The 14,660-nt window shown below is 41.0% G+C and overlaps 1 protein-coding gene across 1 annotated transcript in view; it reads right to left on the bottom strand.

The window, feature by feature from the left end:
• The window catches only part of LOC136884477 (vanin-like protein 2), a 143,243-nt gene that overhangs the window by 64,149 nt on the left and 64,434 nt on the right, over positions 1-14,660 (bottom strand). The window contains exon 5 of the mRNA XM_067156676.2: positions 3,837-4,003. Within this exon, the coding sequence (XP_067012777.2) occupies positions 3,837-4,003 (167 nt within the window). The remainder of the gene's footprint in view (positions 1-3,836; positions 4,004-14,660) is intronic.

Below are 14,660 nucleotides of genomic sequence, written 5' to 3'. Positions count from 1 at the left end.
TTTATTTATTTATTTATTTATTTATTTATTTATTTATTTATTTATTTATTTATTTATTTATTTACTTATCGTACGGCTTTTAATGCCGGGAATGTCCCAGAACATGTTCGGCTCACCTGGTGTTGGTCTTTCTATTTGGCATGGGCGATATGCGCATCTAGGTGCGAGATGATAGTAATGAGGTAGGAGAGAAGGAAACAACCCAGTGTCGGCACGTTTCCTACTCCTGTCGAATAAAACAAAGGCTTTACATCCCCATCTGACGGACCAATCACTACCACCAGTGTCATGTGCCCTAACTCCATACGAACACTGCGGATAGATCTGGAATTTAATCCAGAATTTTCACATGCAGTCTAGTGATTACCTCGCCGGCATACATTCTCAGGGGGAAATATTTTTCCATCAACAGGACTAGAACCGGAAAAGCACGGTGTTAGACCAAGTAGACTTGACACCTTAATGATCATGGCCACCAGGCGGATAGGGAATGTTTATCTAGCCGTACATGAAATAATAATCACCACCACTCATAGGAAATTTGTAATTTTCTAAGCCCCATATTAGTGACCTAATGAAGTCGAGATTCTAATTCCGCATAAAGGGACACACATGACAATGAAATTCCACAGCCTGTTTCCAGTTATTGGACCGAGTTAGGAATGCAATGAATGAAGCCCCCATCTAGCGGCGAGGACAGGAATTGTGCCGGTTGCCGAAGCCTGCCGCACTCCTTTGCGGCAATGATTAATGTCGAACAGATGAAATGAAATGATATTGGAGAGAATTGCAGGAATGGCAGGGAAAACTGAAGTACGCAGAGAAAAACCTCCACCGAGCTCGATAGCTGCAGTCGCTTAAGTGCGGCCAGTATCCAGTATTCGGGAGATAGTAGTTTCGAACCGCACTGCCGGCAGCCCTGAAGATGGTTTTCCGTGAATTCCCATTTTTACACCCGGCAAATGCTTAATTAAGGCCACGGCCGCTTCCTTCCCAGTCCTAGCCCTTTCCTGTCCCCTCGTCGCCATAAGACCTATCTGTGTCGGTAAAGCCACTAGCAAAATAAAAAAATAAAAAAGCGATGAGTGCCCTTGAGGCACTGGACGTGGGATCCCTCTCTGAGTCCGAGGGAAAAACTGACCTTGGAGGGTAAACAGATAAGGAACAAAGAAAGATATTTTTTATAATGATAGACATTAGTAAAGTGCCAAATAACATTGGAAATCCAATAACGTTCATGCAAATACATCTTTTTTTCATTATATTACCTTTGAATTTTAATATATATGAAAGAAAATGACCAATGTTGAAAAATAAAACCACAAGCTGGATTCGATCCAGCGATTACGGAGCTTTGAACGTTAATCAATTGACCACCGCCGTTTCGTGCTCATGATCGCAACGCACCGGTACATACCCGACGCGAAAACTTCTCTTGCGATTTTCTTGAGAACGCCTTATTAATACAGTACACATACTACTTCTACATTATCTTGTCCTAATGGACTACTAAACGTGTACCAAGTTTGAAGATACTCCGTGATCCGAACGTCGTGGCCTCCCCTTGTATCATTTATAGCTATTAGTTGACCTCGTCTTGTCAATATTAGATATATGTTCCCCATCAAATCCAGGATGTAAATTTTTACGTTAATTTTCATTGTTCGAACTGAGCACGCCTGGGAACGGCTGTCTAGTCTGGAGCAGATTAACTTGATGGTAGAAAACGGGGACAGTATAAAGCGGTGATTGTCGACTCATTTTCTGAACTTAGATCTATCATAATATCATCTGTGATGCCTATTTCCTTTAGATCTTTTCCAACTTCGAGCAGCTAATTATTTTTTACTTTCATTGATAGGGCCAGGTTCAGAATTCTTTTGGTCAATCTCTGATTACTCATTCGGAGAATATGTCCATAAAATTTCAAACGTCTTTTCCTAAACGTGTCTGATGTTTTTTCTGAGTGTTGGTACAGGTCATGAGATTTCGATATCATCCAGATTTCCCCTGTACAGGCTGGTCCAAAAATGTTCCTTAAGATTTTTCTTATTTTTCTACATCTTTAATCAATGCTCTGCCCCAATGATCAGTGTTTTATATGAATACAGTGCTTCAGGCTTGATTACAGTGCTTTTACACGTGTATTTTGCACGAAGGCAGGTCCGAACTCCGCAGAGGTGTGGCTGAGCCGGAGTTTACGTACGGTACGGTGGCCAGTTCCTTTTCGCTCCTCCATTCCCTTACCCCCCCCCCCCCCAACGCCAACAGCGCGTGGCAACCCATCCAAATCTTGACCACGCCCAATGTTGCTTAACTTCGGAGATCTCACGGGAACCGGCGTTTCAACACGGCTACGGCCGTTGGCAATTACAGTGTTATAATATCTTAATTTTTGATTTCGGAATATAGATTTTTTTATTATATCTGCTCGAAGGGAGTCTGTATACTCTTTGTAGTTTAATAATAATAATAATAATAATAATAATAATAATAATAATAATAATAATAATAATAATAATATTTGCTTTACGTCGCACTAACTACTTTTACGGTTTTCGGAGACGCCGAGGTGCCGGAATTTAGTCCCGCAGGAGTTCTTTTACGTGCCAGTAAATCTACCGACACGAGGCTGACGTATTTGAGCACCTTCAAATACCGCCAGACTGAGCCAGGATCGAACTTGCCAAGTTGGGGTCAGAACGCCAGTGCCTCAATCGTCTGAGCCACTCAGCCCGGCTTTGTAGTTTAGAGACCCTTTCTTGGTTTGCTTCCCGATTCAGTCCTGAAGACTGGATGACTTCTCCCGGGAATTTGAATTTAGACACGGTGGATATTTTGCCATATTGGGTTTTCATTGTTTGTCCATTTGGGTGCCGAAAAGATCCTTTCATGTAGTAAGTTTTCTGATATGAGATCTGGAGTCTTTGTCTGGATGCGATTTCATGAAGTTTTCCAATGGATGCAATCGTTTCATTCTGTTATTACCATAAATCACCTCTGTCCTCTTCTGAATACATACGCGCAGTGAAGATGTCGCGGAGCACTGAGCCAATGCGCAACCATCGCCACCACCTTGCAAGAATTTCGATTGCTGAAGGCTTGAGACAGCGTGGATGGGAGGTGCACGAGGAGGTTCACTGCATCTCTACCGATGACTCTAATCAGAGAGCTGATATCATAGCAATCAACAGAAAGGAAATTAAAGCAACGGTCTTAGATTCCACCATTCGCTTTGAAAGATACCTAAATCAGGCTCGGAATGTGGACCTAGAAAAGCAAGCTATTTGTGTTCCGTGCTTGCCTTACATGTCAACAAAGTATAAAATACGTATCGACCAGTGGTTTGTCAGAGGCCTACTATTCGGAGAAAGAGGCACTCTCCCTAGACAGACATCGACCTTCCTACAAAATTTGAAAGTTCCATTCTGCGTAATAGAAGAAATAATAAAGATCCTGAAGGACTCTCTACAAATCATTCACATCAATCTATACCTAAGAACGTGATTAACATTCCTCCCCCACTAACCCTGGTAAAAGGAATATAACAGCATTAACGATTTAATTTCCACTGTTTGATATTTTTAAACTCCATTGAAATTGTAACTATTCCGGATCCGAATAGCCACCCTCATTGGAGGACGGACGATTTATTTCTTTAATAAATCTCCCTATTATTATTATTATTATTATTATTATTATTATTATTATTATTATTATTATTATTATTATTATTATAACAACTCATGATATCATCGAGATATCTTTTTATGAGTTCGAGGCATGTGTGTCCATCTATTCTCGCTAGGTGCGAAGGAATTATTGTTCTGACTCACCTGGCTATGACAGTACCATTGCGATCGAAGACGACATTGGTGTTGTAGATAAAAATGCCATCTGTAGGACAGGTGGGATCTTCTGAGGGGCATGGACACTCTTCCGACAAGTTTATCACTACGTAAAGACGGTGTTCGCGAGCAGCACAAGACGCGTTCCGCAGGACCTAAAGAAACAGGAAGAGTGCAGTACAGATACACAAAGAATTCAGCATAAATTAAAATAATATTATTGTAACGAATATCGGAATAAACACTGGATAATATTGCACATCATCTAGAAAACCAGAATAAAATACATTTATTTTCAGCAAATGAAAATTTCCCAAACTTCCGTACGAGTGGCTACAAATTTGCTTAATTTAAAATCCCATAAAATTTACTGAGGTGTAAGATCCTAAACTGAGTGATTCTAAAGACAGGAATGGATTTTGTGAACAGACTTCGAAGCAAATGCATGACGGAAAGAAATTGATTCTAACCTCATTCTGTTTTGCTATGAATCTTCGCTCCACTTGCATGGTTATATTAATCTGTAAAAGTAAGATTACTTAAAACCCTAATCTGTTCCATGAAGAAATGTGGTGCAGAATTAGTGGTCGAGTATAAGTCTGGTGAGAGAAAGCTATGCGTTGTTTTAACATCAAAACTCTGCGACGGTATATACATTAGCGGAAATGGAAAATGTTACACCATGAACATCTTGACCGAACGTCACCAAACTGATACCCTAGTACACCCATGCCTGTGAGATATGTTGATTAAAATATCATCCTTATACGACCTGTGTTAGTACAGGAAAACGCCATTCCTAAATATGGCGGCTAGGGTGTGTACGTGATGGCTGTTGTGTGTGTCTGACGTTACTGTCTCTTTTCATGTAGAAGTCGCAATACAGCATGCCTAGAGAACGTGCATGGACAGCTTATCGTCATCTTTCGGACTTTGTGAAAGTTCGAATCATGGGCATGAGGAATATGGGAGCATTATATCGATAGATTGCGTAGACAGTTGGCTGTAGTCCAATGATTGCAGAACGAATAGTGACGAGGTGGACTCAGAACAGCAGTGTGGTACGAAGAGCAGGCACGGCTCTCTCTAGAAGGACTCGTCGGCTGACTCTGACGAATAGAGGGGTGGCAACAGCTGAAATCCGGACACAGGTTACGGGTAGAGTGTCACCACGAACCGTCGGGAACAGATTACTGGAAGCTGGGTTGAGAGCTCGAGTTGTCATGCGTTGTTTACCGTTGACACCAAACCACAGACACGGGAGACTTCCATAGTATAAAGCCAGAATCAGCTGCGACATTGAGTGGCATTCGGTGGTGTTCAGCGGTAAGTCTCGCTTCTGTTTGTGGCGGTCAGATCGACATGAACATGTCCGTAGATGACCTGGTGAAAGGTCACTGGAAGCAGTAATCATCGACGCACATACCTCTCTAATTCCTAGAAACATGGTGCGGGGAGCTATTGGATAAGACAACTGGACGGATTTGGTACTTATTGATGGGAGACTACATGTTCGCCAGTATGTGTCAAGAATGGTAAACCCTGTTGTTATACCCTCCATGACGGGATTATCATATGACGTATTCCCTCAGGATAATGCAAGAGCTCACACTGCAATTCACACCAGAAACGCCTTGATGAATGTACGGATCCTTGTCTGGCCTGCAGATTCCCTGATTTGTCACCCTTAGAGCATGTCTGGGATGTGATGGGAAGACATACGGTCATGTTAGCCTCCAGCCAGCAATCTTCCTGAACTGACCCAGCATGGGTTTCAGGCATGGCAAGAAACCCCTCAAGATATCATTTGGAGGCTGTTTTTCTTCCCTGCCACGCCGAATACAAGAGTGTATTCGTGACCGTGGGGTCACACCTCATACTGATGATAATTATGATGGAGAGTTCAGAATGGACTGAAAGTTTAATCACGTAATACCTGTTATATGATGAACATCTCCACAAAGTCTGATACATTTTGGAGTGGTACTTCATGGTGTAACACTTTCTATTTTCGCTAGTGTACATCTAATGCTTCTCTTCAGACTGATCATGAAGTGTTCGACGATATAGTTATCATTAACGGCATCTGGCCCACTCAAACACCTGAGTCAGTATTTGTAATTATCATCATCATCACGTACTAAAGGCAAAGCCTTGTCACTGGAACCTTTCTCCTCTCTCCTCGGCCACTCTCTGTAATTCCTCATAGTTCCTATATTTCATCATTTTCTTCAGGTCTTCGGGTCTTCCCTTGCTTCTCATTCTCAGCAATTTTCCTTGAAGATATTTGTGAGGAACTTAATGCATCTCAACAGGTGGCCTGCAAGTTTTATTTTCCCTCTTTTAATTTATTTAGTGAGTATCCGGTTTCCGTTCACTTTTAAAACTTGAGGGTTAGATTCAACCCTCCAGCTTGTTCTGGCGATCCTCCATCCTATCCACCAAATGAAGGACTTTGCGAAAGCCTTCTTAGTCTCATTGCTCATTTGCCTGCCAGTTAAAATGTAATTCTTGGTTTGGAAAGCTTATTTGACCAATGCTATTCATTTATTTATTTATCTATCTATTTATTCTTCTTCTGCTGCATGGATAGGTTACTTAGCTTTCCTCCTTGGGCAATAGTTCTTCATTTTCATCGATTGTTGTAATTTCTGTTCCTGCGACCAAGTAAGATGTGTTGGTTTCTTCTCATCTTCCTTAATTCCCATTGTGTGAAATATTTTCCTGATTACCATTCTATCTTGTAGGGGCTGCCTGGCCGAGGTGGTAAAGGCGTGCTCGGTTCGCCCGGAAGGACGTGGGTTCGAATTCACGTCAGGAAGTCGTAAAATTTAATAAACGAGATTTCCACTTCCGGAGGTGCATATGGCCCTGAGGTTCACTTAGCCTACACCAAAAATGAGTACCAGGTTAATTCCTGGGGGCAAAGGCGGCCGGGCGTAGAGCTAACCACTCTACCCTATCACGAGCCGAGGTTAACAATGGTGGAAGCCTTTACCTTCCACTCCTCCAAGGGCCTTCATGGCCTGCACGGAGGTGACTTTGCTTTTTTTCTTCTATCTTGTAGATTTGGTGATCCTATTCCAGTGAGGTATTTCTCTACTTGCTTATACAATTTTGATCTCGTACATTTGATTAAAAGAAATTTGTGTAAGTCTTGTATTATTCATTCTTTCCAAATGGATTATTTATTTATTTATTTTATTTTATTTCAGAAACACATCTGGTGTCTTCAGTGATAATGCTTCTCAAGTAATAGAATTGTTGTATTTCTTCTCTTTTAGATGTTGCTAGTTTTATATTTGCAGTAGTTCTCGGGATATTCTTGCTCACTATTAGAATCTTAGTTTCCTGAGCACTTTTCATTAGTTTTTACTTTCTAAGTTCAGCTAGCAGCACTTGAAACATCCTACTTATATCATTTACTGAATCTGTAACCAGTTCAATGTCATCAGTGAATCTGATGCAGCGGATTGGTTCTGCATTTACTTGTATTCCTTGAGTATTTTCTTTAAAAATATCAAACCCTTCTTCAAGAAATATGTTGAACAAGTCGTAGCACACTTTGACAGCTTAAAACAAACGATTTTTCAGTAATTCAGCTGGTATACCATCTATACATGTTACCTTTTAACCCTTAGATTATTCAGAACATGTTCAGATTCTTCCTTGGACACTTGTCCCGTTGTATAGATATTCGATGTTCTCTTTCTATCATTCACGTATCTCCTCAGTATCAACTAATTTGTTACCATCCTTCTCTTTCACTATTATGGATTTTTTAAAACTTGTGTTGCAGACATCTAACTTTCGAAAATGCCCCTGCTTACTTCCCATTCTTTATGTATTTTTTCAGTCAACTCTGAAATTTCTCTTGCTCACATTTTTTTCCCTCTTGTTTACACCTATTTGTGATCTGATGTTTTTGTTCTTCTGCAAACCTCTATATTTTTTGTTCGTCTATGCTTATTCCAGTCCTCTATGACACCTAACTTCTCCTTGGCTGAAGATTTTTCTTTCCTAAAACCTCATCTCCAGCCTTGACAATTCCATACGTTATTTACACCACTCCCACTGATCCTCACGTTTCTTATTTACCATGTTATTTGTCCTTTCTGTGAAGATTTTTTAAGTTTGAATTTTGCTTGAAGTTTTGTTCTTGAAACTGATTTTTTATTTAGTCATGACCAAGTTATGGTCACTATCAACATGTCGTCCTGAGTAACTGTGATTTGACTTAATCTGATTTGTTTATGGTAATTTAACAAAGATGAAATAAATTTGGAATCTTCTAATGTTGTCAGGTGCTTTCCATGTGTAGAGTCCTCTGTTCGGTACTTCAAAGATTGTGTTAGTAACCGCCGTCTTACACTGTTTTTCACCGGTCGCATTCCTTCCTCCAAGACCAATCTACCTACATTTGACCTGTTCCAAAAGGAATACTAAAGGACAGAAATGTAGAGGAGAAATTCACACACGTTCGATCAGTGGTGGCGAAGACTTGCATCCCAGGAGCGCAACCACGTCTGGCAAGCGATGGGCTATCATCCACCAATGCGATATTCTGTGAGTGGTGTAAGGTTGATGCATGCATGTATGTTGACGATCGCCGCAGGCAGGAGTAAGCGAAAGGTGTGTTTATCGTGAAATGTGACTGGTGAAGCAAAATCTGGTTCACAGCATTTGCAGTCAAACATACTAGTATAACAAAAGTAATATCGTATTGTATCTTATAATAACATTTTGCATAAAGGAACATGGATTCACTCATTTTAGCAAAACAAAGCACACTGTGACCTGAGATAGGACGTGTGTTTGTTTATTTACTCGTACGTCGAGAGTGTACAATGTGCTCTACGTTTGGAACAAGGATTCGCGATACATTCACCCGCACGGAGTTAAAAACCCGCATGGCTGGTCCGTGGTCCAACAGCTCTGCACTCGACCTGCCAACCGAGAAAATGAGTGGTGGCAACGGCTCTGCCGTGGCTCTACGCCTCTGCATTTCGAAGACGGAAAGGGGCTGGTCCCTACCGTCAGCTATCCTGTGAATGGTTTCCCGTGGTTTTCCATTCTCCTGCACTAAGGCGAATGCCGGGATAGTTCCTAGTATAGCCAAAGACCGCCAATCCCCTCACCTCCTTCACACGGTTATGTCTCAAAACTCACGAGTCCCAAAACTCACGGGCTAAAATTAGTAACAAATAGTCTCAAAACTCACGAACACAAACTGGTCGTTAAAGTAAACATTCTAATGAGTCCCAAACCTCACGAATACAAACTGGTCACTAAAGTAAACATTCTAATGAGTCTCAAAATTTACGACTCCGGACAGCAGGTGCTTGCGATGACCGCAGGAGGGACGAGCTGTGCGATGAATCACGCTTCCCTTCAACCCATGTTTTTCCACCGACTTTTAGAATGGTATTTCCCATGTACTATTAACAGGAATTATCATCCTACCAAAGATCAAATTCCCCAAGTGTAACACTGATCTTTATTCAGTTATTTTGCTTGGTGCCATCAAACAGTGCACAACATGCAATTCATTTCTTCACAAAAGGGTAAAATAAATTTAGTATACAATGGTTATAGGTTTTACAAGCAACGAGAGAACAAGTCGGGTGAAACAGTACGGTTTTGCTATAAAAGACTGTCATCCGCGTGTGCCGGTAAAGTGATAACTGCAAGTGACAATAGTGTTTTTAATGAAACAGTCCACCAGTGTGTACCTGATGAAGCAAGCCTCGATGTGTAAAAAGCAGTCAGCCAGGCCAAGAAACGAGTTCGCGAAGAGCATGGAACATCAGTTACACAGGTAAGTTAAACATTTTTTTTTACATGTTGGTTACGTCGCACCGACACAGATAGGTCTTATGGCGACGATAGAATAGGGAAGGACTAGGAGTGGGAAGGAAGCGGCTGTGGCCTTAATTAGGGTAAAGCCCCAGCATTTACCTGGTCTGAAAATGGGAAACCACGGAAAACCATCTTCAGGGCTGCCGACAGAGGGGTTCGAACCCAGTTGCTTGCCCCTGAACTCGCGGCCAACTCACTCGTTTTTATTTTTGAAGAGTCCGCAGACGAAATTAAAGACCGTTAAAAATCGCGTGCGTGTCTGCTCGTGCATTGTAGGTAACAGCCTGTTATCTGTGTCGTTTCAATAGAAATTGAGCCGATGACCTAGGTGTTAGGCCCTTTCAAACAACAAGCATTAATAGAAATGGTTTATAAATTATATTTGTTCCGAGTAAGTGAGTACTAAGACATATTGGTACTATTGGTTATTACTATAAGTTAGGTACAAGAAGGTAAGGATAATATTCTTTGTTACAGGTCTACACAGAAGAATTTGAATCCTTGCAGCAAAGAGGATATGAATTTATCACCAGGGTACCTCAATTTTCCAGTGTAAAATCATCACTCTACAGGCACCGAAATAAAGCCCAGGGAGTCCAAAAAGAGCCAAAACATCGAAACGACATTAATTTAGATGAAGACACTCTACGCATGACCGATGGCAGTACATTTCTTCTTGCAGACAACAGGGATGGAGAAAGAATATTAGTATTTTCAAGCGCAAAGGGAAGAGAATGTCTCAAAGCGCATAGGACATTTCTAATGGATGGTACTTTCAAAAGTTGCAGCAGCCAGTTTTCACAGCTATATACAATACATGCTGATCTTGGAAGCACCAGCGAGGAAACTAACAACACCTGTCATATTTGCTCTTCTCCCTAATAAGACCACGGGAACATAAGCTAGATTATTTAATATCATAAAACATGAGATCCCAGAATGGAACCCAAATGAAATAAACGTCGACTTTAAGGCAGCCGCTATCAAAGCAATAAAAGAAGTATTTCCTTCTATCAAAGTGCAAGGATGCTTCTTCCATTTATGTCAAAGTCTCTGGCGAAAGGTTCAGTAAGTCGGCCTCACTGAAGCCTACAAAACGAATCAGGAAGTCCGACAAACAATTACAATGTGTGCGGCACTTGCCTTCCTGCCGCCTGAGGATGTAGACGAGGGGTGGATCTACATTCATAGTAACTCCCCCGAAGACCAAATGTTGACGATATTTTTTGACGATTTTGTCTATCATTGGCTACAAAATCCACTAGTTCCAGTGGAAACGTGGAACTGCTGTAACAGAAGACACAGAACACACAGTTCTGTGGAGGGGTGGAATCACCAAATAAACAATGTTCTGGGAAGACCTCACCCTCGAATAAAAGACTTAATAAAAGGGCTTAAGCAAGAAGCTGAGAAATCAGATAAGAAGATTATGAGGATTGAGTTGAACCTTAAGGGTTTAAAAAGAAGAAAGAAATACTACCAACTTGATAAGAGGATCGAACGAAACACAAAAAAATATGAGGATACAAGAGATGTAGGTGCATTTCTGAGAGTCACTTCCTTCATCTTTAAGATGGGTTAGACAGAAAGTAAATCTTTTCTTGTTAAATTAATCATGTAAATATGTAGATAAAAGTAATGGAAATAGTGAAAAAAAGACCAATTGAACCAAATTAAGTATACTAAACCAATTGACAAAAATATATAAATAGTAAAAAATATATAAAAATACATAAAAATAAAAAGCATTGAAAAAGACAAAGCTTTACAGCGGCTTATGGAACTAGGCCTTCATTTGAAAGGCCGAGTGCGGTTATCCGCGCGGGTCCATGGCATCCGTGGGTTTCTCAACCCCCTGTCGCGTATACTTTGTATGAGGCTACACGACAGGCCCACCTCTTGATGAGAGAAGTGCCAATTACAAGAGGGCACACAGTTCCGGCTGGCGCTAACAATGGACCTTGTCACACAATTCCGATTAAATTTTCAAATATCTACAGTCGTTATGTGGGTAGGTTGTAGTGATTGAAAAATCGAATACAAATTATTCGCTTATTCGATTATTTAATTTTATTCTATTAATCCATTTGCTTAATTTTTCGTTTATTCAATTACAGTATTTCTTCGATTCGATTATTTTTTCGATTATTCATTTGAAATTCCATTCGAATGACTGGGGCAAATAGACAGTGAACGCTTTCGAAATAATGGCACGAAAAGTAATCCTAACGTCATCAACTCATCAATCTCATCACAGGGAAATTAAAATCACCTATCTCCACCCCCTTACAGGAAGTGCACGGGAAGGACGAACGGTCTCTGATAAGCTTTCCGAGAATAAAGCGAACTCATGCTGCTCACGTATGAATGAGTCGTGCACTCAGATGCCATTACATAAAATGCAAAGATTAATATATTGCATCACGCGCCCACGCGGTTACGCGAAGTGCAATGCTATAGTATTGGCTACTTGGCTCACCAAATTTCTCAAGTCGTAAATTAAAATGCGTCAGAATTTTCTATAAAATATGGCGAAGTCGTTGGTCGCTATCTTTGAAATGATTTCGCTAAATGACTTCAAAGAGACTCCAGATCGATGATGATGGTGATATTTAGTGATTTTGGTTCTTTCCCACGCCAAGAAAAAGTGTAAATGGTCAATACAAATCAGTAAGGGTTGAAAACAATGAATGTTGGTGGTGGTACTGTAAAATGAAATGGTGTATGGCTTTTAGTGCCGGGAGTGTTCGGCTCGCCAGGTGCAGGTCTTTTGATTCAACGCCCGTAGGCGACCTGCGCGTCGTAATGAGGATGAACTAATAATGAATACAACACATACACCCAGTCCCCGTGCCAGCGGAATTAACCAATGATGGTTAAAATTCTTGACCCTTCCGGGAATCGAACCCGGGACCTCTGTGACCAAAGGCCAGCACGGTAACCATTTAGCCATGGAACCGGACTTGGTGGTGGTTATTACTGTTTTAACGGGAAACCTAATACCGTCGGGGTTCGGAAAAGAACAAGAGTTGACTAAGGATAGATGAAAGCAAGTAGACTGCCATAAGTGTGTGGAAGCAATGTCCGGATTCAGCAAAGGGCCCCGAAGTCGCCAACCCACGTTCTCTTGCTCAATCAGTCAATCAATCAACCAAGCAGTCACCCAGGTAGCAGATTGCTTATCAGTTGTTTATCTAGTCTAATTTAAGAGCTCCTGGGGCCTCTTTTTAGTCGCCTTTTACGACTAACAGGGGGTACTGTGGATGTTATTCTGCCTCCCCAATCCACAGGGGTAAAATAATGGGTGATGAATGAAAGAGACAGAGGTGTATAATTATTATTTTAAAAAAAGATATTTTGCTGTTGTCTTAAAGCTAATATAATATATTTTTTCCCTTTCACATAAATTTATAATAATGGCGTGTGGCCTCCGGGGAGGTCTGCTGCAGGTCTTTAGAGTTGACGTCGTGCAGGCGATCTGCACGTCTGTGAGGATGAGGCCCTACCTAAGGTGAAGTCTAATGCTGAAGACGGCACGAACACCCAGTCCCCGAGCCATAGGAATTTACTAATCAAAGTTAAAATCTTCTACCCGACCAGAAACCGAACCCGGGACCCCCTGGACCCATTGGACCAAAGGCCAGCATGCTAACTATTCATGAATAAAGCCGGACGACATCAAATTAAAGTAGGTATATTGTCCGCTGTCAGTAAAAAGAAACTGTCAGTTGGTAGTACTGGGACTTAGATCCATTATGCGGCCAAGGCGGCATTTACTTCAATAAGGAATTATATTTAGAGATATACATCAAGACAGTTAATTCACTCATTTAGTTTCAACATTTGGAGATTCATTTGAAAAAAAAAGGCGTGTTTCTATTTTTCGTAAGAGTTCATCTATTCGCTTATTTCAGTCGATTATCTATCCGACACACTTAAAGAGAAAATTTTATTCATGGCGCATATAACTGAATGATATTTGAAACTCATTACATTATTTGATTTGATTATTCATTCGATTATTTAAATAATCGGATAGAAGTTATTGGATTATTAAAAGTATTCCATTATCCCATCACTAATAGGGTGGACATTTATCCATTCAAAGAAGAACTGGCCCTGCTCGTGAGTTTTGAGACTGGCCCAGGTAGAGAAACCTGTTCTTACTAATCCTCTTCCTGGAATTCGTGAGTTTTGAGACTGGCCAAGGTAGAGAAACTTGCTCTTATAAATCCTTTTCCTGGAATTCGTGAGTTTTGGGACTCGTGAGTTTTGAAACTCGTGAGTTTTGGGACGACACGCTTCACACATTCCTTCTCCGATGCAAATCGCCTGACCTGAGAGACGGTGTCACCGTCTGATGGGCCTGCCTCCCTCTTCATGGAAGGAATGAAAACATAGCAGTAGCAGTAGTAAATTCACCTGCATCTTGGCCAAAGAGAGGGCGTATCCCTCTAGGTGGCCCGCTCCACCTCTCCAGGGTGGGAATGAAATGTAAACGTTGATATATAGATTCACCTGCACACCCTAGCGTCAGCTGGTAGGGCCCGACACATCCTACTCTGATGAGTTTAATGTCAGGCCTAAGAAGAAACGCTTGTTTATAGAGCAAACGCCTGGAAAACCTTACAATAACAAATTGATGTCAGCTTTGATCCCTTCGAAGTCTTGAAAATCGCTTTGCATTTCTCTCCTCCTCTCCCCATTACTTGTGCAAAGCAGGTGCACTGTTGACCCCGGGCTTCCTTAGATGAACTAACGAACTACATCCGTCAGAAAGTTAAACTTAATTCAATTTCTCAAAGAGAACTAATGAGAGTAACGACTAATTACTTCAGGAGATGCCAAAAATGTACATACAAAACAAAATCCGATATTTCTAGCAAATTCCTGCAAGACATAGATGAGTACATGCTTTATAAATGCAAATAAATATTTTTTGAGATATTCTCT

This window comes from Anabrus simplex, chromosome 1 (genome assembly GCF_040414725.1).
Source record: "Anabrus simplex isolate iqAnaSimp1 chromosome 1, ASM4041472v1, whole genome shotgun sequence".
Taxonomy (NCBI): domain Eukaryota; kingdom Metazoa; phylum Arthropoda; class Insecta; order Orthoptera; family Tettigoniidae; genus Anabrus; species Anabrus simplex.
The sequence above is the reverse complement of the archived record's forward strand: the minus strand, read 5'-3'. Positions and strand labels throughout refer to the sequence as shown.